Source organism: Pseudorca crassidens, chromosome 18 (assembly GCF_039906515.1).
Source record: "Pseudorca crassidens isolate mPseCra1 chromosome 18, mPseCra1.hap1, whole genome shotgun sequence".
Classification (NCBI taxonomy): domain Eukaryota; kingdom Metazoa; phylum Chordata; class Mammalia; order Artiodactyla; family Delphinidae; genus Pseudorca; species Pseudorca crassidens.
Genome location: NC_090313.1, coordinates 11,112,262 through 11,136,443, shown reverse-complemented (window position 1 = coordinate 11,136,443; position 24,182 = coordinate 11,112,262). Strand labels below are relative to the sequence as shown.

The 24,182-nt window shown below is 48.0% G+C and overlaps 2 protein-coding genes across 4 annotated transcripts in view; one reads left to right on the top strand and one right to left on the bottom strand.

Moving 5' to 3' along the window:
- The window catches only part of PCCA (propionyl-CoA carboxylase subunit alpha), a 355,122-nt gene extending 340,911 nt beyond the window's left edge, over positions 1 to 14,211 (top strand). Inside the window, exons 23-24 of the mRNA XM_067713375.1 lie at positions 10,465 to 10,542; positions 13,640 to 14,211. Coding sequence (XP_067569476.1) covers positions 10,465 to 10,542; positions 13,640 to 13,708 — 147 coding nt within the window. The 3' untranslated portion in view covers positions 13,709 to 14,211. The remainder of the gene's footprint in view (positions 1 to 10,464; positions 10,543 to 13,639) is intronic.
- A 1,149-nt stretch (positions 14,212 to 15,360) lies between these two features.
- The window catches only part of GGACT (gamma-glutamylamine cyclotransferase), a 46,535-nt gene continuing 37,713 nt past the window's right edge, over positions 15,361 to 24,182 (bottom strand). For 2 of the 3 annotated variants that reach the window (XM_067713377.1, XM_067713378.1), the window contains exon 3: positions 15,361 to 16,490. In XM_067713377.1, the coding sequence (XP_067569478.1) occupies positions 15,890 to 16,321 (432 nt within the window). In that variant the 5' untranslated portion in view covers positions 16,322 to 16,490 and the 3' untranslated portion in view covers positions 15,361 to 15,889. Of the gene's footprint in view, positions 16,491 to 16,646; positions 16,763 to 24,182 lie in introns of all 3 variants that reach the window. The other variant, XM_067713379.1, reaches the window with a different exon arrangement.

Below are 24,182 nucleotides of genomic sequence, written 5' to 3'. Positions count from 1 at the left end.
ATTAACGTAAGTAAAATAACGTTGAGGAAAACTCATGTAGTTGGTTGGCATTAGCTTCTAGAAAAGTACTTACAGTAGATGAACATTAAGAAAAAATGATCAGTTTCAGCTGTTTAAATGATTAGCCCTGAAACTGATATGTAAAGTTGGAAAACTGACTCAACAGTTGCTTTACCTGATGATATAGAGATGGAACAACTACCAGCTTTTCTAGAAGAGCATAAAAGAGGTTCAGGAACTGTGAATTGTTAGGCTTACTTTGAAAGCATTGACATTGCTGGAAGAAAACACTCATTAACACGCTAGTGTTAAGGATTTGGGAGAGGCGATGCTTAATGAAGATTCTGTGTTGAGTGTCGGGGAGGGGTTTGTCTTGTATCTGTTGGTTCTGAAGGATTACGGCCCTGAGAAGACAGCCCCTTGGCCTTGACGTTAAGAGTGTCTACACTCACTACATTACCAGAGCAGTCAGGACAGTCTCCTGGTGACTAGAAGTGTAGGTTGGTAAACAGCGGGAGGGGTTCTTGTTGTTGTTTCCATTTTCCTCCTTAAGCTTATTCTGGAAGCCACAGAGGCTGTGTGCAGCCATCCTGAGCTTGTCAGGCCTAACTGTGTGGCTTTAATTATAAAATCACATTTGTGCTTGGAAAAAGAAAAATACACATTTCACTGAAATCCTCACTTTTCTAACACCTGAGTCAGACAGAACCTGAGAGGAGGGAGGAGGAGAGGGTGGCAGCCCCTGCTGGGACCCTGCTGGGGGGGCAGTTCAGGCTGTCAGCTCCCCTCCCCAGAGAGCAGGGGGCCTGCAGCCTCCTTGTTGCCAGCAGCTGGTCCAGATACCAGAAGGGCTTAGCTTTCGTACTTTCCATTTCCTGCTTAAGAAGTTAACGTGGGAAAGGCAGGGCTTTTGGTGGAATGGAGCAGTGTGGTGTTAGTCTCGGTTCGTGGGGGGAGCTCAGATACTGGAAACCACCACTGATAATTAAACGTGGGTATTCAAGACTGGTTTGGTTTGAGAAGGAACTGGGGCCTCTATTTTATGTATTTCTCTAAAGTCAGAGCACACCGTGGGGGGTTGGGGGGTGGGTTGCTGAACCGCCTCCTGGTCTCCGGGTCCCCTTACTTGTAAATAAATGCTCTGCACACGCATGTGCCTGGGCTGGTCACGGAAGGCCTGCTTTCATTCCTCTCTCTAGCTTCCAGTGCCACTTTTGGTCCTGGCAGAACTTCCTTCCATATTCTGTACCATTGTGTTTTGATAAGACAGTATTTTCCCTTGAGTTATTATTTGTGAAAAGTGTCCCAAACTGCTAATAGCTAAACCAAAAGCAGGGGGTGGGATGTTTGATCGTCGGCTCTTATAACAACTTCTAGAGTTAAATCTGCCTTGTGTAATTAAAACAGTCGAAAATTTCCTTGGACCTAAGGCACGGCACATACTTGAGGCCTTTATAAGAAAATAACACTTGTAGCTTTTAAGTTTTGCGGTTGAAGATTATTTTAACACTGTAGGGCGTGTTGTCTTGTCCTTAGCAATAACACTAGCTGAGCCAGGTTCCACTCTTATCAGTAGGAAGATAACGGAATCAGTCATCTCTGTGTATTTTCAAGGAAAACAAGGACCAAAAACACAGCTAAGGGCTTACAAGTATTCTATTTTTCTTTGTAATGTTATTTTTTATAGCTTAAATCCCAGTTGTCTGTAATTTTTATATTTAGCATAAGTAAAGCTTGACAAATCTTACAATGGTGAGCCTGGCAATAACCTGCTCCACAAAAGTGTCATAGACAATAAAGGACAGATCTGCTCTGCGAAGTAAACGGCGTTAACAGAGCTTAAGCAGCTCAGGACGAAATCATCCGAGGTGGCCATTTGGAAGCGGTCAGTGTGCTCAGAGAGCTTTGTGGGGAGAGGTCCCCCTCCCTCTCAGCTCAGAAGCTGGGTTTTACTCTAAGTGCTTGTTTCAAGTTCACCCAGCAAACGTCGCTAGTACTTTTTCAGTGTCCGTTGCCTGCTATTTAACATTAAATATGGTAGGAAAATCATTTCTGAAATGATTGTATAATAACCTTTTTGAGGGTGTCGGGAGGGCATGCCAGTTCATAAGCAGTAAAATGCATACAAGCACGCAAACCAGAAAGAAATGACGTTGGAGTGGATTGAGAACATCTAGAATCACACATGTAATTGAGGAAACAGTTGCCAAGAATGGCTTTTATATGCCTTTCCTACGTGCCTTTTTTGTCTGCCTTCTGAAAATATGTTTACAATAACTGATTTTCATTTCAGTTTGAAAAATACCTATTTTTCTGTACATTTAATAATATAAACCAGGGGCACTTCTATAATCAAAGTTAGCATTTAAAAAATAACTTGTATTAAGTTTTTAAACTTCTATCTTTATGATTCCTTGAACAAAAATATTAAAAATATATATTCTTTCGGAATAATGCTGAATACATTTTTTCCCCAGCATTAGACTTACAGCTGCCGAGTTTGTGGCACAATTTTCGTTTTGACTTTGATATCAGAAACAAAACAAAAAATAAAAATGAGGCAACCCGTGGGGATATTTTAATATTGCTTTTAATTAAGATGGTTTCTAGTTACGTTTAGATTCTGCAGTCATCTCAGCTTTGCATCAGAAATATTCATCTTATTTAATAACATCACAGATTAAGTGAGACATGAACCAGAAGCAGGCTGAATACCCGCTTACATTTCCTTCTTTCTTAATTATTATATTGTGAGTTATTAGTTTGTAGGACCAGGTAAAATAACAGATGGATATTAAGTACCTGTTGCTGCTTTTCCTTACCTCTTAGTCTGTTTGATATTAGTAAGACAGAATTTGGAGTATTTGTGCGGGGCTAAGATGAGGAAGATCCGCTTGATGACGGAATTGACCTTTAGCAGCAGAAGGGTAATTAATTAGCTGTTTGAGATTGCTGTTCTCATGAACAATGTCTTAGGCAAAAGTGGTATATACTATAAAAGTGCACCAAGGAGAACAGAAACTGTGTAATGATTTCTGGGAGAACCACCCAGATTGCGCCCTGATTGATATTCCTCCGTGCATGTGCTCCTTTGGGGAGAGGCCTCCAGGCAGGGGGACACCACCGCTTTGGAGACACAGGTGCCCTGTTTCAGAGAACGATATTCACACCTGCCCTTTGTCCCTAAACCATCTGTAACTGAGCTTACAGCTGATGTAGGGGAAATTGAGAATAAACTTGGCATGAGACCTTCCTTTTCATTTCTGGAAGAAGCAGGATTTGAAGCCTCCCTTGGCCTTACGTCTTCCCCATGGGAAGGGCCGGGTGGGGGCTTCCTGACGTGCTTGTCTGGCAGTGACCCGTGGGCTTCACGCGGCCCAGTATCGGTAGCTGCATCTTTCCCTGGCAGAGGTCCTGGCTCGGCTGTTTGATAGATTTTCCAGTTTCTGGATGCCTTGATTTACACTCGTGAAGTAATTGCAGTGATTAAATTTCCATATTTTATAGCAGTGGTTATTCAAATGGTTTACTTGACAAGTTGCCAGTTTTTCACCTATATACCTCAGATTGTATTCGAAAGCAGGTATATAGCTTCATGCATTCATTATGTAACATTTTTAAACTTTAAGTTATGAAAATTACAAACATACAGAAAGTTGTAGAGAATAATACAAGTACTCATATGCTCTCTGCTCACGTTTACCATATTTGCTTCAGATTTTATTTCACAATAAAACATTGCTTATACGGTGAACTTGCCCCGTGGCCTCTCCCCAGGAGAAATCCTGTCCTGCTCTCTTCAGAGGTAATGGCTATCCTGAATTTGGCCTTTTTATCTTTTCCAGATGACATTTATTTTTGAATGTTATGATTAATTTTTGTTGGTGGTAACAGTTTGGGAATTTTTACAGTTTAACTTAATGATAATTATCAATATAAGATAAAATATTTTTGTAGATCAATCAGTAAATATTGTAGACAAGTCTTCTACAAGTTTGGCATTTGATTTTGTTTTTCAAGGGAGGATCTACTTGGAATTAGAGGGTATGTTATCTTTGTTTTAAACACTGTTGAAGATGATAGTCCCCAACCTTAACAAGATTCAAAATATCTCCTCTCACCTTTTCGCTAAAAAAAAAAAAAAAATTAACAAATTAAAAAAAAATCATTATTTCACTGAGTCCTTTAAAGCAGCCTACTTCACAGAGGTGGAGGATCCAGACTGATTTGTTAAAAGTACTATAAATGACATCAACTTGAACTGGTTCTCTTTGTACCTTAGAGGTTCTGGCTCCAGTTTTGAGCTAACTTAGAGGGTGGTAGGGAGTAGTAATTTTCTTCATTTTAAGGAATTTTCGGGAAAACTGGGCTCGTTGTATACTGGCCGCCTCTCTGTGTTCTGTCCCCAGCCTCTGGGCTCCTGCTCTGACGCCCAGGCACATCCAGGGAGGAAGCCCCAGCAGCACCCTCCCAAGTGAGTCGCTGGTGATCAGACCCGTTCAGGGAGGCCTTACACCGCAGATAAGGGGCTTGGCAGCGTTTCTGTCACCTGCCCTCTCTTTTCTTTGTAATTCAATGATGGTTCCTTCCAACACTGCTTACATACTGCCCTGTTCCCTGGGGTCTCTTCTCCCACCCTCTTTACGCGAAGATCTTGGGATGGGAACGTATGTTTCTTCTTCAGGAAATATCAGGGGATATTAACCAGCCTATCTTACCGGCTCAGAAAGAGGAAGTTATTATACTCAGATCTTCACAGTGCCTGTTTTTTTTTTTTTTTTTTTTTTGCTGTACGCGGGCCTCTCACTGTTGTGGCCTCTCCCGTTGCAGAGCACAGGCTCCGGACGTGCAGGCTCAGCGGCCATGGCTCACGGGCCCAGCCGCTCCGCGGCATGTGGGATCTTCCCGGACCGGGGCACGAACCCGTGTCCCCTGCATCGGCAGGCGGACTCTCAACCACTGTGCCACCAGGGAAGCCCCTCGCAGTGCCTTTTAACCAAATCTGAGATGCCTTTTCCTTGTGGCTGTTAACTGCGTCTTTCTTCAGATCTAAGGGCCTTAAAATGCATTGCATTCAGGCACCTGTATTCTAAGTAGCACAGCCTTAAAAAACGTAATTGAAGGATTTTCACTTTTGTGGAGTCGGCAGCAGGGTTGATATTGATCCCTGCTTTCGGGTGGCGGGTGCAGCAGAAGGGGAGACTGCGGCGGGCCGCTGCGCCCTCCAAGCCTTCTGTCTAATCTGGCAGAAAACACAGAATATAGGACAACAAAAGGAGGCTCCTTTTTCCATAAAAATTCTTCCTCCCACCCACCCCTCTTCCCCAAAAAAGGGGACTTAATTTTTCAGCTGCACACAGTGATTTGGTGCTCACTCTTGCATTGAAACAGTTGCTGTCTGAACAGGCAGGAAACAGTTCTCTTTTAATTGCTGAAATCATTCGGAAGTGCTTCATGCCCGGCTTCTATACAGCAGATGCTGTGCATTAATTGGCCTGTGTAGAAGTGACCCAGGGTTCCTTGCAGTGGGCCCAATTTTAGGCAGAGGGTTTAAATAGCTTATTTATTATTTTGTATAATCTGGCGTACATTATGTGCTCCTGCACGTGTCGTATTTCATGGTCTGCAGTTTCTAATGTCATGTGGGTTTCAAAACCTGTGTTTCTCTGGTAATGTACTAGCAGCAGGTAAGCTCAAAATACCATCCATCAGGAGCTAATTTTTTATCCAGATACTCCAATGACTGATGAACCTGTCTTTTGTATGAATGTTTAGCACAGTAGAAAGCCATATGCCACTGGCACAGTTTCCTATGCATCCTTTACAGTTGCTAGAGAGTAGGCTTACAGGGGAAAAACCTCCACGCCGTTTATGGCCTCTTTCCTATATCTAAAGGATAATACCTTTAAAACAGCCCTGGTTGTGGACGACAAAAGAGGGTTAGGGACTGTCTTGGAGGAAATCTGACTCCCATAATCATTTTCTTTATCAGAAATATGACTGCACACTCTTAATAGGGAACCTTGTTTTGTTCCTCCCCGTCTGTTCAAAACAGACCTTAGCCCATTAGAAGGGCCTCCCTTGTGTGGGAAGACCACAGCTGTTACTGTAAATCTCATCCCGTCACTGTATCACCCCCATTTTGTGGCTCTGAAGGATGAAATTGAGAAATGGAATACTGTGCAGTCATCCTTTACATCTCCAATTTTAGGCCTTTGCCATCATTTTCATGCTTTTATTCCAAATCAAATAACATTAGTGAGCTACACTACCTTCTGATGAATATCTGGTCCTGAGCACAGCTTTCAAGTCTGTACTTTGGGGGCTTCCTTTTATGTTTGGTGGAGATCTTTCTCCCCCCTCTCTTCTCTTTCTCTTCGTGCACCTTCTTGGTGCTTTCTTCATGCATTTGCAGTTTGAACTATACAAGTTGCCAAATGTGTCCCAGCCTTAGCATGTTGTCCCAGAGGGACATGTGCTGGAGAAGGTTCTGTGTCTTTTAATCTCTGGGGAAGGAGTAAAGCAAACTTGGTAGAGGATATTGGGGGCTTTAATCAGAAATAAGAAGCGGTTTAAATCATTAGCACAACAAAGCAGACTATAAGCTTGAAGATAAAAGTCTCTGGGGAAAGAGTCCTCTGAAAATAAATGGAACTTGATAGATTTCCATATCATTTATAACTTCCCTTAATTACACTTGGAAGACTTGCCAGTAAAACTGGAAAATTGGCAGCCTGTATCCATCAGAGCCATTTTGCCGACCGTGGCAAGCAGCTGGCTTTACTGGATTTTATTTCCCATCACTCACAATTAATCATCAGCTGGAGATGTCTGAAACTCTGCAGCACAGAGCTGTGCCGGGTGACATTCAGGCCTCCCAAGCATGCTAAAATCTGCTGAGTAAATGGGCTGAGGTTTCTCCCCAGCTTACTCATTTTGGGGCAAGGCAGGCTCCCGCTTAATGAGTGCGCTCTGATAATCAGATGTGAATGTGAACCTTGACCCCATGTCAAAGGAGAGGACGCAATAAGCCGGATGAAAGATACAGGATTCAGACCTCCAAACTTTACACCAATTAGACAGGGAGCGGAGAAGTACATCAGGCTGAGTAGGTTTATCAAAGAGACTTGGGAGGCTTGTGACCATTCTGTAAGCCCGATGTTGGAGACATCCTGTCACAATCATTAAGTCGTTATGCAGTGATTCACCAGAGTGTTGGGGAAGTGTGCGCCCACAAACCCTGCAGTGGCTGCATCCCGCGTGCGTGCTGTCCGAGGGAGACTTGGCCGTGGAGGCGCCCTCTCTGCTCACCCAGTTAATGTCCCCACTTTCTGAGCACACGGGGGAATCCAGGCGGTGTTTCCAGTGCCTTCCGGAGCTCGGGGAGGGCAGGGGAGGGTGCAGGCACCTCTGGACAAGGAGGCTTCCAGATTGTTGAGGTGAGAGGCCTGTGTCATTTTGTCTGGGTTATTGTTGGAACTGCGGCCCAGCAGGTTGGTGGAGCAGCCCCCAGTTACAGCCCCGTCTGTGTTCTTTGACGTACAGTTTGTACTGTATTTGCTTCCCTGACTTGGGTTTTTGAGGGATGAAATAGCTTGAATTTAGGTCAAGTTCACGTGTGTATATGTGTTTGCGTGCGTGCACGTATAACATGTTTCTGCTGACGGAAATGTGTCTCACTATTTGGTGGAACATCAAGGATCAACTTCCAAGAGTTCTTTCTCTTTTAGGAACGAATGAGCAAAAACAAACCACAAAGCAGATTGCTGTGAGTGAACGGAGAAAGAGAAAAATGAATTACTTAAATTTCCACCAAATAATATGAGACCAGCAGAAACAGGGAAAGAAACTAGGGAGAGGAAACAGGAAAGAAAAGGACGACAGAGCCGTGAGGATGGTTCCAGATTCAGGGCAGCCGGCGCTGCCCGTCTGGCAGCAGATTGGCACTTCCAATCCGCAGGCACCTTCTCTGAAGCCCTTTTAATCACATTGCCAGAGTGACACCATCTGAGAGAAGGGGGTGTTTTACCTGGGAGACTTGCCCACGTCTCCTGGATTGTCTCCGGCTAAATCAGAGGTTTTGTTTTTCTGATGGATGATTGGGGACCGACCACTCGCAGTTGCCTGCAAGTCACCTCTTTGCAGATCACCCTCGCCACAAGCACGCAGAGCTGCCAGGAAAGGCGGTCAGTGGACAGCGACAGTGGAGCCCCAGAAACTTCACGTCCATCTCCCACTGCTCCCAGGCTCTCGGGCCCTGCTCTCACTCACCTCCAGCCTGGCCAGCTCGAGCCTGGAGTGGGGCTGTGGCCCGGGGCCCGGCCATCCTTCTGCGAGTTTCTTATGGACATCATTGTCAGTTTGGTCTCCACCCCCTTAGTGACCACTGGAAATCTCCCAGCTTCATTTGTTTCTTTTTCATAGTCGCGTTAACTGCGAATTCACTTAATCCCACAGAGCATTCTGGCCAGCGGCGCTGAGCAGTGGGCCGAGCAGCTGCAGGAGAGCAAGCTCACGCCCGCCCGAGAGAAGCCCGTGGGGCTGGGGCTGGTCCTGGTCAGACGGGCCCTGGGCGCTCAGACACCAGCACAGGAAGCGCGGCTGGGGGAGGGGGCGAGGCGTATGCACGCAGCCGCCCACTGCAGGCACTGGTCCATCGGGGAGGAAGGAGTTCCCAGAGCCGATCACTGATTGTTGGATGGAATTTCCGTGGCTGAATATCAGATCCATTTCCCAGAAAGCCACGGGCCCTGATGCCGGGATGCCCCGTCTCTGAGTGGGGATGCTGCTGCGTGAGGCCAGCTCTGGACCCTCAGCCTCTGCCTGAGAGCCGTGTCCCGGGCCCGCCAGCATTTTGTGTGTGGAGTTACTCAGCAGGCGCTACTTCTGGGGACGTGCCCTCCTCCCATCTTGTCTGGTCCCTGCCTGCCTGCCTTTGAAAAAGGGAGAAAAAGGCTCGGAAATGACGCCTTGAGGGCTGGCTGTTCTGACACCCCAACTGGGACCCGCGTTGCCCTGGAGCCTCCCTCACTGCTCTCCCTCTGCGTGTTGAAGAGCAACCCTAGCAAGTTAGTTCTCCGCTCTCTGGAATGCAGGTGCCAGGTGACGGTGAGTCACAAAGGGCCGCGAGCACGGCGTGTGTGCCCAGCTCTCCAGCGCAGTGTCGCCTCCGTGCCAGCACCAAAGCTTTGGCATCCCCTCTCTTCCTATATTTCTGTGCCAGGAAAAAGCAGCCCACCACCTGATCAGCAGAGGAGAGGAACGCATAGGGCTCAGGCGGTCCCGATGCCAGCGAGACAGCTTGTGCCCCACGGGGGGCCGGGAGGGGGGCTTGGAGATCGTCTGGGGATTTCAGGAAAGAACATTCTCCAGGCACTTCTGCAACGCTGGATGAGCACAAGGGTCCAGGAGCCCCATGCCAGGATGCCTACCAGCACCCCACACAGCCGGTGCCCCAGGAAATTCAGCTCGCCCATTTCAAAGACTTCAAGGCCCTTTTCACAAAGATGGGAGAAAAATGCAAGCCCAGTTCCTTGGTGCTTACCCATCAAGGGCAGAGAAAGGAGAATAGATACAAGGGCCTTTAGTCACAGCTGACTCCTGGGTGGGAGTCCCAGGTTTAACCCCAGGGGATTTATACCCAGCTGTGCCTGGACTTCCCTCACCCAAGAAGGCAAACAGCTGAGCACGAAGCTTGAGCCAGTGCCCCTGGGAGCTACCGGCCTCCTTGCAAGGAATGGGTGGAGCTCCAGAAATCACTCCCTGAAGGCGCTTTCTGGGAGCCACCCGGTTGTCAGTCCTTGGCATGCCATGCAAAGGCTGGGAGAGCGGTCCCCATGGCCCGGGTGCTTGGATGTTGTTCCCGGCCCCCCAGGGCTACGGACAGAAACTCCATTTTTTGCTAACAGCTTTACTGAGATAAAACTTCACAATACAATACAATCACCCCTTTAACGCGTGCACTTCAGTGGTTTTTGTCTGTTCACAGAATTGTGCAACCATTGCCACAGTCAATCCTAGAGCACTTCATCACCCCCGCAGAACCTCTGCACCCACCCGCAAGCACTCCCCCTTCCCCTCCGCCCCTGGAAGCCACAGATCTTTCTGTCCGTAGAGACGTGCTAATCCTGGACATTTCACGTAAGTGGAAGGCATTCCATTTCTGCCACAGCTCTGTGGCAGAGGCAGATTCAGAGATTCCCAGGAGAGGCCCCACAAGCAGCATCCAGAGCCTCCAATATCAGGGATGTTTTTCTAACAAGGACTTGATGATAGAAGGAATGGCCTTTCTCTGCGGTCCCCGAAGATGTACTTGGAATACGAAGTATTAGAGGCTATTGCTGCTGTTTGGATTATATTTCAGAGCATTTGACAAAAAGATTCTCTTAATGGCCTCACTCTTGAACATTCTTGCAAAATTCAAATGCTCTTAAAACTTCTGTCCACTTTTTGTTCATTTTCCAGGTAGCAGAAGGTCAGGAAATTTGTGTGATTGAAGCCATGAAGATGCAGAACAGTATGACAGCTGGGAAAACTGGCAAGGTATGTCCCCGAGGTCCCCCCAGCCCAGGCCGCTGTGACAGGAAGCAGAACCTCCACCTTGGAATCTTGGACGGTTGAGGCCTGAGGGGGACAGCGGACGGGGTCTCTCCCAGCCTCTCCCTCTTGCGGACGAGGGCGCTGCAATCGGGGCTCTCTGTGTTCTGCATTCACGTGACCTGCAGGCCTTCTAGGAGAGTCTGTGTGACATCCAGGGAGTCAAAGAACAACTGTTCTTCACCTTAATGTCTTTCGAATTAAGGGGTCTTTAATTTTTAATGTTTACATCTGTCTTAGAGGCAGTTAGTTATCTGAGACTTAGGTGACACAGCAGGAAATGGTTTTAGAGATTGCAAAAATTAATGCAACTCGGGGCTTCCCTGGTGGCGCAGTGGTTGAGAAGTCGCCTGCCGATGCAGGGGACACGGGTTCATGCCCCGGTCCGGGAAGATCCCACATGCCGTGGAGCGGCTGGGCCCGTGAGCCATGGCCGCTGAGCCTGCGCGTCCGGAGCCTGTGCTCCGCAACGGGAGAGGCCACAACAGGGAGAGGGCCGTGTACCGCAAAAAAAAAAAAAAGTTAATGCAACTTTTCAAGATAATTTCTCCACAAAGAGAACAATTCACTTTTAGATCAAGATGAGCTGAAAGGGGGACTTCCCTCGTGGTCCAGTGGGTAAGACTCTGTGTTCCCAGTGCAGGAGGCCTGGGTTCGATCCCCGGTTGGGGAACTAGATCCTGCTTGCATGCCGCAACTAAGAGTCCGCATGCTGCAACTAAAGATCCCGCATACCACAACGAAGAACCGGCACAGCCAAAAATAAGTAAATGGGTAATAAATTTTTTTTTTTTTTTTTTTTTTTGCGGTACGCGGGCCTCTCACTGCTGTGGCCTCTCCCGTTGCGGAGCACAGGCTCCGGACGCGCAGGCTCAGCGGCCATAGCTCACGGGACCAGCCGCTCCGCGGCATGTGGGATCTTCCCGGACCGGGGCACGAACCCATGTCCCCTGCATCAGCAGGCGGACTCTCAACCACTGCGCCACCAGGGAATCCCTGGGTAATAAATTAAAAAAAAAAAAAAAAAAAAAAGCTGAAAGACCCACATCCACGCGTGGGACCTAACGATTTAGGGAGGGAAAAAAAGATGTATTAGTACTGACATCTGTTAAGAGTAAAACTTCTTAAATGAATTTTCTCATTGAAGAAAATAGAAAAGTCTTTTTAAGCAATAACTTCATTATTCTTCCTGCGACTAGAAAGGCACCACTTGTAGCAGAAGGATCCTTTTCTGAAGGATGGTTTGGTTTGAAAGTACCACACAGTGGAGCAAGGAGAGACAGGGCAGGTCAGGTGGGGTGGGGACAGCAGTGTAGGTTGGCTGTGTCCTGCACTGTGGCCATGCCTGGAAGGCGCGATTGAGCCTTGGGGACAGTGGGTGTCCTGGCAGAAGGTACTGTCAGCTGCCAGTGAAGTCTGCATCAGAGAGACACAGCCTCCAGTTGCCTGCCCCAAAGGAAATGAAACCGATGTTCAGAGAACAGGCCAAGGGGGACGCCCCAGTCCAGCCCCAGCCAGGAGGGCAGAGGCCCAGCGTGTGACCAGGATGGAGGGGCATCAGACGGCTGCACCCAGTCTCCTCGGGGTTTGGGAGAGGAGATTGGCATGCTCTGCAGCTTCGGGGGAATCCTGCTTTTCATACCTGATGACCCTTTAAGAAATGAACAAGTGTTGGTTTCTGCTCTTGTAAAAATTGTTCTGTTTGTCCCTTGGGGTTAGTCAGCATTTACGCTGCATTACTGTCATGAGCTTTCCCCTCTGTGACGAGCACTTGGCCTCGTTTGGGGGCCCAGAATATATGTCAGATGCACCAGCGGCCCGTGTGCTGGACTGAGGCACTGACGCCAAAGTGAACATGGCCTTAGTTCCCTCCCCGTCTGCGTGGTCTATGTCCTCGGGGCCTGGGTCTCCTGGGGAGGCCCTGGTGCTGTCAGGGTGGTGATGGGCTCTGGGTGAACTTGCACGTTGGCCCTGCCCCACAGGGCAGGGAGGACCGGGCCCCTGAGCCTGGGGCTGGCAGTTTTTGCTTTGAGAGGCCAGTTCTCCTCCCGGGGGCCTGTTCACAGTGGAAGCAGGTCCTCCACTCTGGAATCGCAGCATCATGACAAATACATCCTGTAAAAACACCGGCGGCTTCAGATCATAAAAAGCGGCCACTTCAGTGCAAATAGCTCCTGTGGAACGAGGCCTTTCAAGTGTCACTGCACAGCTTCTCTTGGTCCCGAGAGACCCCGGGCTGGAACTCGAGGGGAGAAGGCCCTTCTCGCTGCTGCTGGCTCATGGCAGAGACGCGGGGACACAGGCCAGGGCACCCAACCCCACGTCTCTCCACTTTTCCTGTTTGCCACTTGCCCAGACGGCCAGTTAACTTCCAACCCGTCATCATTCATCTTCATGCCCCAGCAAGAACTTCCAAGTCAAATGACTGTCTCTAGTTTTAAAAGTGAACACAAATTTGGGAAAGCAAAAGTTGACTAAAATCGGGAGAAATCAGTGGAGTGAAAGGGCACGGAGGCAGCGTCACGGGAGCCCAGTGCCTGCCCCACGTCGCGCCGCCAAGAGCAGCGCTCGTTCTCTGAGGAATTTAATTTCCCTTCAGAAGGAGGCTTCTGGTCAGGCTAGGGAATTTCTCCTGTTAATTAGTACCTGTTTTGACTCCTGTATAATTGCGAATGGGTTTGTCTGTTTAACACTAAGTACACCATTAACTCTCCCGGGTGTGGAGGCTCATCCAGCATAATCACTGCCAGCTGAGACCCCCGAGGGCACCCTGTGCAAAGGACAGCACAGATGCCCTGCGACCAGCAGCTTTTAGGACCGACAAAGATAAGGAGGGGAAGGTGGCGACTCACAGCCCACGGCGGCAGCGAGGACGTCCCTGTGCTCGAGGTCCCCTATGATGGACGCCCTACCTCCGAATGTTCTGTCTGCTCCAAAGCCCGCCAGGCTCTCCCTTCATGTCCAGAAATGGATGACGAGATTGCTTCCTCCTGGTCTAGTTAATAATTCTTACCCTCCTCCCCCCTTTTTTTTTTAATTCAAGGTGAAATCGGTGCATTGTAAAGCTGGAGACACAGTTGGAGAAGGAGATCTGCTAGTGGAACTGGAATGAAGTATTTATAGCCTTTCAGTCATCACCCGATTTAATTAGCCATTCGTATTATTGTTATTTCACACTCAATTTATTCAAGCGTTTTGCAGGAACACCCCTGTGTAGCAGATTTTACATGGTCATATTTATTCCACATATAGTCAAGACCAACATTCTGCCAAAAAATCACCAATGGAAATTTTTACTGATATATAAATACTTGTACATAAGATTTGTACTTCTGGGCTTCCCTGGCAGCGCAGTGGTTGAGAGTCTGCCTGCCGATGCAGGGGACGCAGGTTCGTGCCCCAGTCTGGGAAGGTCCCACATGCCGCGGAGCGTCTGGGCCCGTGAGCCATGGCCACTGAGCCTGCGCGTCCGGAGCCTGTGCTCCGCAGCGGGAGAGGCCACAACAGTGAGAGGCCCGCATACCGCAAAAAAAAACAAAAAAAAAGGATTTGTACTTCTGCTGTGAGATTTCCTAGTGTCAAAATTAAATCAATAAAACTGAACATTTGTCTAAATATTAGTTTGCCCTTTTTTTGAATGAAGACAATATACATAAGAGGCTATGGGCTGTGCCAGTAGACTTTAAATACTAGTGTTTCATCAGGATCCTTTTTAAAAATTTATATAAATCCCAGTTCTTGGCCCTCAGTTTCGTTGTTAGCATTTGCCACTTTGTAACCTGATTACCTGCTTCATCCTGCTTGAGGACCTAACTCCTGCTTCTGGTCGTTCATAACCTCCCGAAGCCCAGACAGCGCAGATGATGGTCCTGGAAATCCCTCCTGTGTGGCTCTAACGGTGAGTGTGGACCCCCAGTCCCCAGGGGCGACCCCCTTCCCCGTCCCAGGGCACCGGTGCGGGTACCACTCGGGGCTCCCCTGGCCCAGTGGTGGTGGGCGGGGCTGCCACAACTCATCAGCTGACACCCATACTCGCCTTTCTGTGTTTTTGTGAAGCAAGTTTCCAATTAAGAAAAAAGGGCTAAAAATCACGGTCATGCTTTTGTGGCAGATGCAGTTACAGATCACAGTCTACCGTTAAGTTGAAGAGCGAGTGAGCTCTCCCAGTGGAGAACGAGCTTTAACTCGGAACCAGCCGCTGCATTTTCACCTGGCTCTGAAATTCGCAGAATACATTTCGTACTTTGCTGGTAAGGACGTAGAGGCAGAGTCCTACGCTGATTTGACTCTAACCCTGACAGATTATCAGATGGAGGTGGGTAGTAATTGGTACTTCGTGCCTTGCTAAAATTATTTTAGGTGCTGTTTGTATTTGGAAGCGAAGCTTTCTGTCAGGCCTGAAAAACAAATTACTAATGTGTTGGTTCTTCTCCAAAAGGCCCGCCCCCAAACGCTGCTCACTTGTGGGGGCAGGGACCGCGCCTTGCCCTGCGCTCCCGTGAGCTTCCGTCTGAAACTGGGCTGTTCAGCTGCTCTGCCAGCAAGTGGGCGCTTGCTATTTTGCTAGATGAGAATGAAAAGAACCTTCTACCAAATAAGGAGACTTAAAAAGAGGGCCAACAATAGCACCAATGCTTTTATATTTGATTTCCCAAAACATCTAGTTTAACCTTAAATGATCTTTAATAATCTCTGTAATAAGCCTGATCTGAAAATTATGAAGAATGATGTTATATATATTCAGAAGTACTCTAAAATACAGCGTGTTTTTCTTGAGGTTCTTTTATTACATTGAGACGTCTAAAATCAACTTTAAAAAAATTTCTCAGTGCTACAGGTCAGACAGAACTGATAGAGCAGGGCTGTTAAAATCTAGCTGCCACACAAAGTCTTTATATTCATTTTAAATGTTATCTTCAAACTAAAGCAAAGCAAAGGAAAAAACAAAAAACACCAACATAATAAAAGCATAACATGAGTTTTCAAAATGTCATTTAGGGGAATTAAAATTCTGAGTTTTTCTCATCCAGTACGTTCAAGCCCATGATGCTCTTTAAGCAGCAAGCAATAAAGCAGCATCAGCAAGACAGATTTCAGGAAACAATCGTGTTATTAGTCATGTCAAAATTATTTGGGAAATCGGCTGCCCCACCCCCCCACCCCCCATAGAGATTTATAAATGTTTGTTTCAAAGGGTGTTCTCGGGCTTTTGCATTCAGTGAGTGCGGACCAGTGAGGCCATCTTCCAACCACCAGGCTCTCGGTCCTCGGGCGGCCGTTCCCCTCGCACTTCTCATCTGCTTTCCCGCGGACTATAGCGAAGCCCGTGCTCCCCCTGTGAGTCGTAATCGTCGTGGTACGGGAGGTGGACCCACTCGGGCGGGTAGGTGGCCGTGCTGTACACGAAGCACTGTAGGGTCCCGCCCGCCCCCTCAACAGCGACTGTCACCCGGGTGCGCTGGTACATGTCCGGGCAGCCTTCGAACTCGTCCAGAAAGCGCAGCATCTGCTCGTCCACGGCGTAGACCTCCCCAGCCACTCGGCGCCCCTGGCCCGGCAGGTTCAGCAGCCACGGGATGTTGCGCTGCCCCGCGATCACCAGCGGGTACGGCTCGACCGTGCGACCCCAGCCCCGGAAGGCCGCGCGACCGTGGGCGCTCTCCAGCAGGACCCGGTGGTTGGGCTGGCCCGTCTTCAGGGTCCCGTACACGAACACGTGGGCCATGCAGCCGGGAGCTGCGAGCGAGCGAGGACGGACGCACAGGTCCCACGCGGCGGGGAAACGGGTGGCCTCGCCCCGGGCCTCCACTCCCGACCAGACGACACCCTTCCCAGGCAGGGTTCCAGGAAGAGCGACTCGTGTCAGATGAGGCAGCCCGTCGTGGCGGCAAGCCCTGCAGAAGTGCGGTTTTGTAGAGCAGTTAGTTTTCAGTCTCTTTAAGAGGACTTTAAACAGTAAATATTACAGAAAAGTAAAAATAACGATAAGCAAATAGAAACATATATATACACACACACACACGTGTATGTTTATATACAAGAATAATCACCTGCCATCGGCTACCAAAGAGAATTCCGGTTTCAGCAGTAAATTTACATTCTGGCCCTGGCAAGACGCAGCAAAACGTTAGCTGCACCTTTCTGTGTTCCTTCCTTCTTCAAGGTCCTAGAGGGTGACACCGCCTCCCTGTGACTCAGCCCAGCGACCGACCATGTCTCCAGTGAGAGAGAAGGTAAATATTTACCCCCCTTCCTGGGTCTGGGCCACAGATTATTACATAACCGACCAAAGTGATTTGTGTAAAAGTGACTCAAACAAAAATGGAAACGAAAAGTTAAATGTATGGGCCCCTCTTCCAAGCCTGGGCCCCTCTTCCAAGCCTGGCATCTAGCTGCCCCGCTTGCCCCCAGCCCTTCAGACACCGAGGGACATGGCCCCGGTGTGCCAAGCGGGCTCTGCCGCCAGTCACATGGCCAAGTGGCCCTTGGAGAAGTCACACTTAACTCACAGGACTCGACTTTCTTCCCAGCAAACACGGGCTGGTCTGGGGGTCTGGGCCTCGCCCCACCTCCTCAGGGCGTCCAGGGAGGATGGGTGGTGCCCACAGGCCATCACAGCTGCCCACTCGGGCCGACCCTTCCTCTCTGCCGCCTCGGTCTCAGCCGCCAGCCTTCAGCAGGACAGAGACGGGATGGGAGCTCTCGTTGTAGTGACTGACAGCAGAGGAAGGGCAGATCGGAGTGGTGAGGCTTAAGCGGCGGCTGCCCAGGTATGCAAGTCAAGCTGTGAATGAGGAGAGCCTGGACTCGGAGGTGCAGGGGCCGAGGAGGCGGCAGGCCCACTGCTGCTGCGGGAGGGCGTGCCTGGGAGGATGGAGAGATGGAGCGGGGGGCCTAGGGCGGGCGGGAGCCCAGCCAGCCCCGCCTTCCCTCTCCCACACTTGCATCCGCCTTCCAGCATGTTCTGGCAGTAACAACTCCAGGTCAAAGTGGGATGCACGGCTCCCACCCTCGCCGGGACCGTCCCCCAAAACCCTGGTGGGCCCGCTGCCTGGTCCCTCCGGCCTGTCCCCGTGCAGCCCCCAGGGGCCTGGCCGCACACTCTCCAGGGCTCAGCCTGTTGGGGCCTGTGGCCGTGAGCCCTTGCCTCCCTTTCCAGGTGACACCCTCCCTGAGCGGCACCCACCACAGCTCTCCGTCACCCTGGTTGGCTCTCTTCGTGGCGCATGTTCTCTAAACCACTGCTTGCCTTGTTTGCTACCAGAACGTGAAGAGTTGAGAGCTCAGCGAAACAGCCCAGTCCCTCAAGGCCGAGTCTCGGGTTGGTGAGGACTGAGGCCACACAGCTGGGCCGGGGCCAGACCAGTTGACACTGGAGGTATCACATTGCTTGTCACTCCTGATCGCTGGTGCTCTCGTGTCCCCGCCCTTTGATTAGATTTTAAAGCAACACGTGTCCGTAAGATAAAGTCAAATAACTTCACAAGGAAACTAAAATCCCTACCCATTCCCACTCTCTTGAAGAGACCTGTTTAAGCCCCTGAACTGTTGTTGCATTTGGTATTTGTCTCCACGTTGTTGGTTATACCGCTGCTTCCCGATGTTTTAAATTGTCTGCCTTCCTACCCAAAGCAGATGAGCACAGTGGTTTAAAGCACAGACTTTAGAACCAACTTCCCTGGGTTGAAATCCTGGCTCTGCCACTTATTAGCTGTGTGACTTTAGGCAAACAACTTAACCTCTCTGTGCCCCGGCTTCCTGGACTGTCAGAGGAGGCAGACAGCCACCTGCCTGGAGGACTGCTGTGGTGGTGCAGGAGTTGACACCCGGGGCCGGTCCCGCCCACTCGGTAAGGCTGCGTCAGACGTTCCTGCTATAGAGCCTGGCGCCTGCCTCTCGCCCCACATTCCTCCAATAGGCTCACATCACAATTTTTGGTCAAATCCATATTCAGTTCAGCATTAAGACTATGTAGACACTGTTCTCAGATAAGGCACATAGTGTACTATGATTAATTTCCTTTCTTGGACTTCTTGTTTTTTTTTGGAATTGAAAATTACTTCGGCCTTTTTTCCTTTTTTGCGCTTTGCTCCAGTTCCTCTGACAGCCTCCGGCCTCATGTTTTCTGAAGGCACCTGAGGAACCCTTTCGGCCCTGACCCCCCGCGGCTTCCATTCCTCCCGGGAGCTGTGGCTCCCGGCGGCCTCCCTGCTCCAGCCTGGTCTGCAGTGCATCCCACGCTTCTCCCAGAGCCCTGTCCCTGCGTCCCACGGCCCCTTCTTGGTTGACTCCCTCATTTTACTGAAGCTTGTTCTTTCCCAACCTCACTTAACAGTGTAACTAGGTGAGATTTCTCACTGCTTTCTTCCAGAATTTTGAAGTCGTTTCTTCCTTGTCTTCTGATGCTCCCGTTCATGCTGAGACATCCAGGGCCATTGGGACCCACAACCACTTGTACGGGACTCAGGTTCTTCTCTGGAGGCTCCTAGGGGCTTCTTTTCGCCCTTGGATTGTGAGGTTCTATAATAAGGAGTCTCCATGTGGGATTTTTTCATTCATTGTGCCAGAAACTTCCATCTGAAGACTCATTATCTTGGGTCCTAGGAATTTTCTTCCCTCTCCTTCCTTCCTGTTCTCTTTCTGGGTCTCCAGAACTCAGATGTTGCATATCCTGGATTAATCTCCCATTTTTCTTTTTGTAGTCTATTATCTTCCAGCACTTCTATTATTTTGAAAAATATTTTTGCCACCATATTTATTTCCAAGATCTTTTTCCTGTTCCCTCATTTCGTCAGCATCCAGTTCTTTCTCAGCATAATCCCATCTCTCCTCATCATGAATTTGGAGGGGTTTTAAGTTTATCTTTCCCAGTATTGCCTCTACTTCTCCTAAATTCCTCTCTTCTCCTTGTTTTATGTTTCTTTAAGAGGTTTTCTTCAAGCACCTCAGTATCCTTGGCTGGCCTTTCACGTGGAAAGTGGGACACCATGCAGGAAGCTGTGTGTGAGGGGGAGCCTGTCGACTGGCCGGCCTGGCGTGAGGGCTGGATAATGGAATCCACAGGAATGTGGACTCCTCTCCCTCCCCGTCTTTCTTTAGGGTGCCCCTCGCCTGCACCCTTGGCTGGGCCTGGTCCTCCCGACACCAGACTTCCCGCTAAGCTTCTCCCGACAGTAACCCACCCTTGCCCTGCTGGGCAGAGGGACGGTCGGGGTCTCTGCTTCCCGCTCAAACGGCCCCCTCCTCCTTTTCCACCCCTCACCCCGCCCTCACACGACTACAGGGCAGCAGTGGGAGCTTCCCTGGCGTCCGGGGTGCTGCTGGCGGGCTTCCCAGCAGGGATTTAGGTTTCCGGTGTCTCGAGGCTGCTGAGTCAGCCAGCACTCATCTCTCTGTCTATCTTCCAGAATCTCGTTGCCCTCTCCCATCTGTTGTCTTCATGGGTCACGGGGAGTGGCCTTTAGGGACAGAGCGGGGATAAAGGAGCCTGTTCCTCGCACCACTGCACCACCGGGCCTTCCCTCACGGGGCCCCGGCTCGGCCACTGTGTTCTTCTGGAGGCTCGACGTGGGACAGGAAGCAGCAGTGCCTCAGGAGCTGCTTGCTTAGACGGGTGGTGAGAAGAGTTCACTAGGGTACCGGAGACGGGAGTGTGTCGCCAAGAGAAAGCCAGTAATGTAGCAACTCTGGGGACCAGAGAGGCTGGTGACAGCCAGTTTACACTCCCACCTACAGTGCACAAGGGTTCCAATTTCTCCACATCCCCACTGGTACTTATTTCCTCCCTTCCTCCCTTCTCTCTCTCTTTTTTTATAGTGGCCATCCTAAAGGGTGTGGGGTGGTATTTCACTGTGGGTTTTTTTAAATTTTTTTATTGGAGTATAGTTGATTTACAATGTTGTGTTAGTTTCAGGTGTACAGCAAAGTGATTCAGTTATACATATTCATATATTCATTCTTTTTCAGATTCTTTACCCATATTGGTTATTACAGAATATTGAGGAGTTCCCTGTGCTATACAGTAGGTCCTTGTTGGTTATCTATTTTATATATAGTATTGTGTGTATGTTAATCCCAAACTCCTAATTTATCCCCCCCCCCCGTTTCCCCTTTGGTAACCATAATGTTTTTGAAATCTGTGAGTGTTTTTCTGTTTTGTAAATAAGTTCATTTGTATCATTTTTTTAAATGAGAGTCCACATGAGTGATATTATATATGTCTTTCTCTTTCTGATTTACTTCACTTAGTATGATCATCTCTTGGTCCATCCATGTTGCTGCAAATGGCATTATTTCGTTCTTTTCTATGGCTGAGTAATATTCCACTGTATATACATACTACATCTTTTTTATCCATTCATCTGTCGATGGACATTTAGGTTGCTTTCATGTCTTGGCTATTGTAAATAGTGCTGCAGTGAACACTGGGGTGCATGTATCTTTTCGAATTATGGTTTTCTTTGGATATATGCCCAGGAGTGGGATTGCTGGATCATATAGTAGTTCTATTTTTAGCTTTTAAGGAACCTCCATACTGTTCTCCATAGTGGTTCTACCAATTTACATTCCTGCCAGCAGTGTAAGGGGGGTTCCCTTTTCTCCACACCCTCTCCAGCATTTATTATTTGCAGACTTTTTGATGATGGCCATTCTGACCTGTGTGAGGTGATACCTCATAATAGTTTTGATCTGCATTTCTGTGATTACCGACGTTGATCGTTTCATGTGCTTTTTGGCCACGTGTATGTCTCCTTTTGAGTGTCTATTTAGGTCTTCTGCCCATTTTTTGATCGGGTTGTTTGTTTTTTTGATATTGAGCTGCATGAGCTGTTGTATTTTGTTGTTGTTGTTTTGTTTTTTTGCGGTACGCGGGCCTCTCACTGCCGTGGCCTCTCCTGCTGCGGAGCAACAGGCTCCAGACGCGCAGGCCCAGCGGCCATGGCCCACGGGCACAGCCGCTCCATGGCATGTGGGATCCTCCCGGACCGGGGCACGAACCCGTGTCCCCTGCATCGGCAGGCGGACCCTCAACCACTGCGCCACCAGGGAAGCCCGAGCTGTTGTATATTTTGGAGATTAATTCCCTTGTTGGTCACTTCGTTTGCAAATATTTTCTCCCATGCTGTGGGCTGTCTTTTCATTTTGTTTCATCGTGAGTCTTAATTTGCATTTCTGTAATGATTAGTGATGTTGAACATCTTTTCATGTGGGCCATTGCATATCTTCTTTGGAGAAATGTCTCTTCAAGTCCTTTGCCTGTTTTTTCTTTTGTTGTTGTTTTGTTTTATTTATTTTGGTTGCGCTGGGTCTTAGTTGCAGCAGGCAGGGCTCCTTAGTTGTGGCTCGCCGGCTCCTTCAGTTGCAGCCCACTGGCTCCTTAGCTGTGGCATGCAAACTCTTAGTTGTGGCATGCATGTGGGATCTAGTTCCCTGACCAGGGCTAGAACCCATGTCCCCTGCATTGGGAGGAGGATTCTCAACCACTGTACCACCAGGGAAGCCCTGGTGCCTGTTTTTTAATCAGACTTTTTTTCTTTGTTGAGTTACTGGAGTTCTCTGTATCTTCTGGATATTAACCTCTTATTAGATATATGATTTGCAAATATTTTCTCCCATTTCATAGGTTGAGGTCACCTTTTTACTCTGTTGATTGTGTTTTTTGCTGCACAGAAGTTTTAAATTTTGATGTCACCCAATTCTTGCTTTTATTGCCTGTCATTCTGGTGTCATATCCAAGAAACCCTTGCCAAGCCCAGTGTCATGAAGCTTTTGCCCTGTGTCTTCTCCTAAGAGTTTTATAGTTTAGCTCTTACGTTGAGCACTTTTATCCATGTTGAGTTAATCTTTGTATACAGTGTAAAGTAAGGACCCAACTTCATGCTTTTGCATATAAATATCTAGTTTTCCAATTGTTGAAAAGACCATCTGTTCCCTGTTGGTCTTTCCACCTTTGTCAAAAATCATTTGACCATATATCTAAGGATTTATTTCTGGGTTATTTCTGCATTCTCTATTGTGTTCAATTGATCTACATATCTGTCTTAATGTCAGTATCATGCTGTTTTGATTGCTGTAGCTTTGCAGTATGTTTTGAAATCAGGACATATGAGACCTCCAACTTTATTGTTTTTTCCTCAAGATTGCTCTGCTCACTTGGGGTCCCTTGAAATTCCGTATGAATTTCAGGATGGGTTTTTTTGGGGGGTTTTTTTTCCTGAAAGAAACACTATTGGGAATTTTGACAAGAATAGCATTAAATCTGTTTAGGTGGTACTGACATCTTAACAATATTAAGTCTTCCAATCCATGAAGAGGTCTTCCTATTTAATTTCTTTCAACAATGTTTTGTAGTTTTCAGTGTACAAGTCTTTCATCTCCTTGGTTAAGTTTCCTAAGTATTTTATTCTTTTTGATGTTATTGTAAGTGGAATTGTTTAAAAAACTTTTTTTGGATTGTTCATCATTAATGTATTGAAATGCAACTGACTTTTGTACACTGATTTTGTACCCTGCAACTTTGCTGAATTCATTTACTAGTTTTAATAGTTTTCTTGTAGAAATGTTAGGATTTTCTACATAAGATCATGTGGACAGACAGAATCCTTCTTCTTCCTTTCCAATTTGGATGTCTTTTATTACTTTTTCTTGCCTGATTGTCCACGTATAACTTTTATCACTATATTGAATAAAAGTGGTAAAAGCAAACATCCCTATCTATAAAGCTTTTTCACCATTAAGTGTGATGTTAGCTATGGGCTTGTCATATACAGCCTTTATTAGGCTGAGGTAATTTCCTTCTATTCCTAGTTTAAGTGTTTTACCATGAAGTGGTGTTGAATCTTGTCAAATGATTTTCTGTACCAATTGAGACGATAGTTTTTTTTTCCTTCATTCTGTTACAGTAGTGTACTATAGGGCTTCCCTGGTGGCGCAGTGGTTGAGAGTCCGCCTGCCGATGCAGGGGACACAGGTTCATGCCCCGGTCCGGGAGGATCCCACATGCTGCGGAGTGGCTGGGCCCGTGAGCCATGGCTGCTGAGCCTATGCATCTGGAGCCTGTGCTCCACAGCAGGAGGCCACAGCAGTGAGAGGCCCGTGTACTGCAAAAAAAAAAGGTAGTAGTGTACTATATTGACTGATTTTCATATGTTGAACCATCCTTGCATTCCAATAAATCCCCCTTGGTCATGGTATATAATCCTTTTGTGTTATTGAATTCTCTTTGCTAGTATTTTGTTTAGAATTTTTGCATCAATCTTTGTCAGAGATATTAGTCTGTACTTTTCTTATAGTGTCTTCTTCTGCCTTCGGTTATCAGAGTTGTGCTGGCCTCATTGAATGAGTTTGGAAGTGTTTCCCTCCTTTTAAATTTTTGGGAAGAGTTTGAGAAGAACTCATGCTGATTCTCTTTACATGTTTGGTAGACTTCACCAGTGAAGCCAGCTGGTTCTGGAATTTTCATTGTGGAGAGACTTTTGATTACTGAGTCAATCTTCTTACTAGTTATAGGTCTGTTCAGATTTTCGATTTCATCATGATTCAGTCTTAGTAAGGTATGTGTTTCTAGGAATTTATCCATTTCATTT